This window comes from Sinocyclocheilus grahami, unplaced genomic scaffold (genome assembly GCF_001515645.1).
Source record: "Sinocyclocheilus grahami isolate Dianchi unplaced genomic scaffold, SAMN03320097.WGS_v1.1 scaffold90.1, whole genome shotgun sequence".
Taxonomy (NCBI): Eukaryota; Metazoa; Chordata; class Actinopteri; order Cypriniformes; family Cyprinidae; genus Sinocyclocheilus; species Sinocyclocheilus grahami.
Genome location: NW_015505269.1, coordinates 1,211,966 through 1,213,832, shown reverse-complemented (window position 1 = coordinate 1,213,832; position 1,867 = coordinate 1,211,966). Strand labels below are relative to the sequence as shown.

Sequence of the window (1,867 nt, the reverse complement as noted above, 5' to 3'; positions counted from 1 at the left end):
AAACATATATATATATATATATATATATATATATATATATATATATATATATATATTGTGTTCTGTAACACTTATATTAAGATAACTTCAAAAACCTTTCAAACATGAGAACACAAAACAAGAAACAAGTCAAATGTTTCCTTTTTTTTAATGTATTCATTTTTTAGATATGTTCACTCTGTATTATAGTTGTTGCTTTCTTGTTTGTTTGTTTATCTCACATCAAACTAAAACCATAAACATCTTTAGAAACATTAGAAATAAAATAAACTTTTATGAATAATGTGTGTATATATATATATATATATATATATACACACACACACAGCTACTTCCCAAGACAACATTTCTCATTTAGTTTATCTTGATGAAACTAAAACTGAAAAAATAATGAAAACACATAACAAGCACATGTCAAACATATAGACATATACAAAAATTATTTCAAAAAATGACACAAACAAACTTTAACCACAATTTTAAACTAAAAGTAAAAATGAATTCAAAATATTAATACAAATTAACAGTATCTCACATTTTCTGAACTGCTAAATAATATTCTTTATTTTTTGTACTGTATTTAACTAAATACAATAAAACAAAAAATGATTGTCAATGTATGACGAAAGAATCATTTCACGCTTTCCTTTCTTCTGTTGTGTTCCTGTAGAGAAGTTAGTTCTTGGTGGCAGTAAACGGGCTGCCAAGAAGTGGGACCAGGAATGGGACAGCTGTGTTCTCCCTCTTGTGGAGGATGACATGCCCTCATACCTTCTCTACAGGTTGGATACCACCAACAACCAGGGTTATGAGTGGATCTTTCTGGCCTGGTCTCCGGATCACTCTCCAGTGAGTTTGTTTGCATGCTGTCACATCTTCTTTCAGCTTGTACGAGGCCAAAGGACATCATGAGATGACAGTGCTCAGTGCATTTTAATCCATACACTCCATATATAGTATCCCTGGTTTAAAGCTCTTTAAAAATATCGGGTTGCCAGTTAAGCCTGTCCATATCAAAACAGGTTATAATAAGAGGTTTTTGTACTACTATGTGGATATGATCATCAAGGATATTGTACCATTGTTATAACAAACGAATGTATCTTAAGTGAGTGGATCTTAACTTTGGAGATCCCCTTGTAATGTGATCTTTTACCAAACGATAAAGTATCAGGTAAGCTCATATAATGGAGACTTTGTTCATTCAAGCAAAAGAGTTTGACATGAATCTGCTTCCACAGTATTATTATTTTTTTTTAATGAAAAGCACGGTTGACCTGATACAGAAAATGGACAGTTGTGGTTCTGTGCTACAAATTTGCAATTCTAATTTTCTCCCTCAATGTTCAACAACCAGAGGGAGACTAAAATGGCTAGAGTCCCAGTCGCACCCGAATCAGTCGTTCATTCACGCTGATCTAAAGCCAGCTAAAATAGCTCAAACCAAGAGCTTTCCTATAACAAAGCAACTTTAAAAATGAAATCTAGAAATTCCTCTTGGTTGGATTCAAAAAGTTCACCCAAAAAATTTACATTTGCTGACAATTTTATTCACCCTTAAACCATACAGGATGTATACGAGTTTGTTTCTTCTTTGGAATTGAATTTATCATTACATCACTTGCACATTACATCACAATAATCCACACAACTCCAGTCCATTAATTAATGTCTTGTGAAGTGAAAAGCACAAACAAATCCATCATTAAAGGGGTCATATGATGCGATTTCAATTTTTCCTTTCTCTTTGGAGTGTTACAAGCTCTTGGTGCATAAAGAAGATCTGTAAAGTTGCAAAGACTAAAGTCTCAAATCCAAAGAGATATTCTTTATAAAAGTTAAGAGTCAACCACGCCTACCTAAAACG

General features: G+C 32.5%; 1 protein-coding gene across 1 annotated transcript in view; it reads left to right on the top strand.

The window, feature by feature from the left end:
- The window catches only part of LOC107587151 (twinfilin-1-like), a 12,858-nt gene that overhangs the window by 3,634 nt on the left and 7,357 nt on the right, over positions 1-1,867 (top strand). The window contains exon 3 of the mRNA XM_016274815.1: positions 671-849. Coding sequence (XP_016130301.1) covers positions 671-849 — 179 coding nt within the window. The remainder of the gene's footprint in view (positions 1-670; positions 850-1,867) is intronic.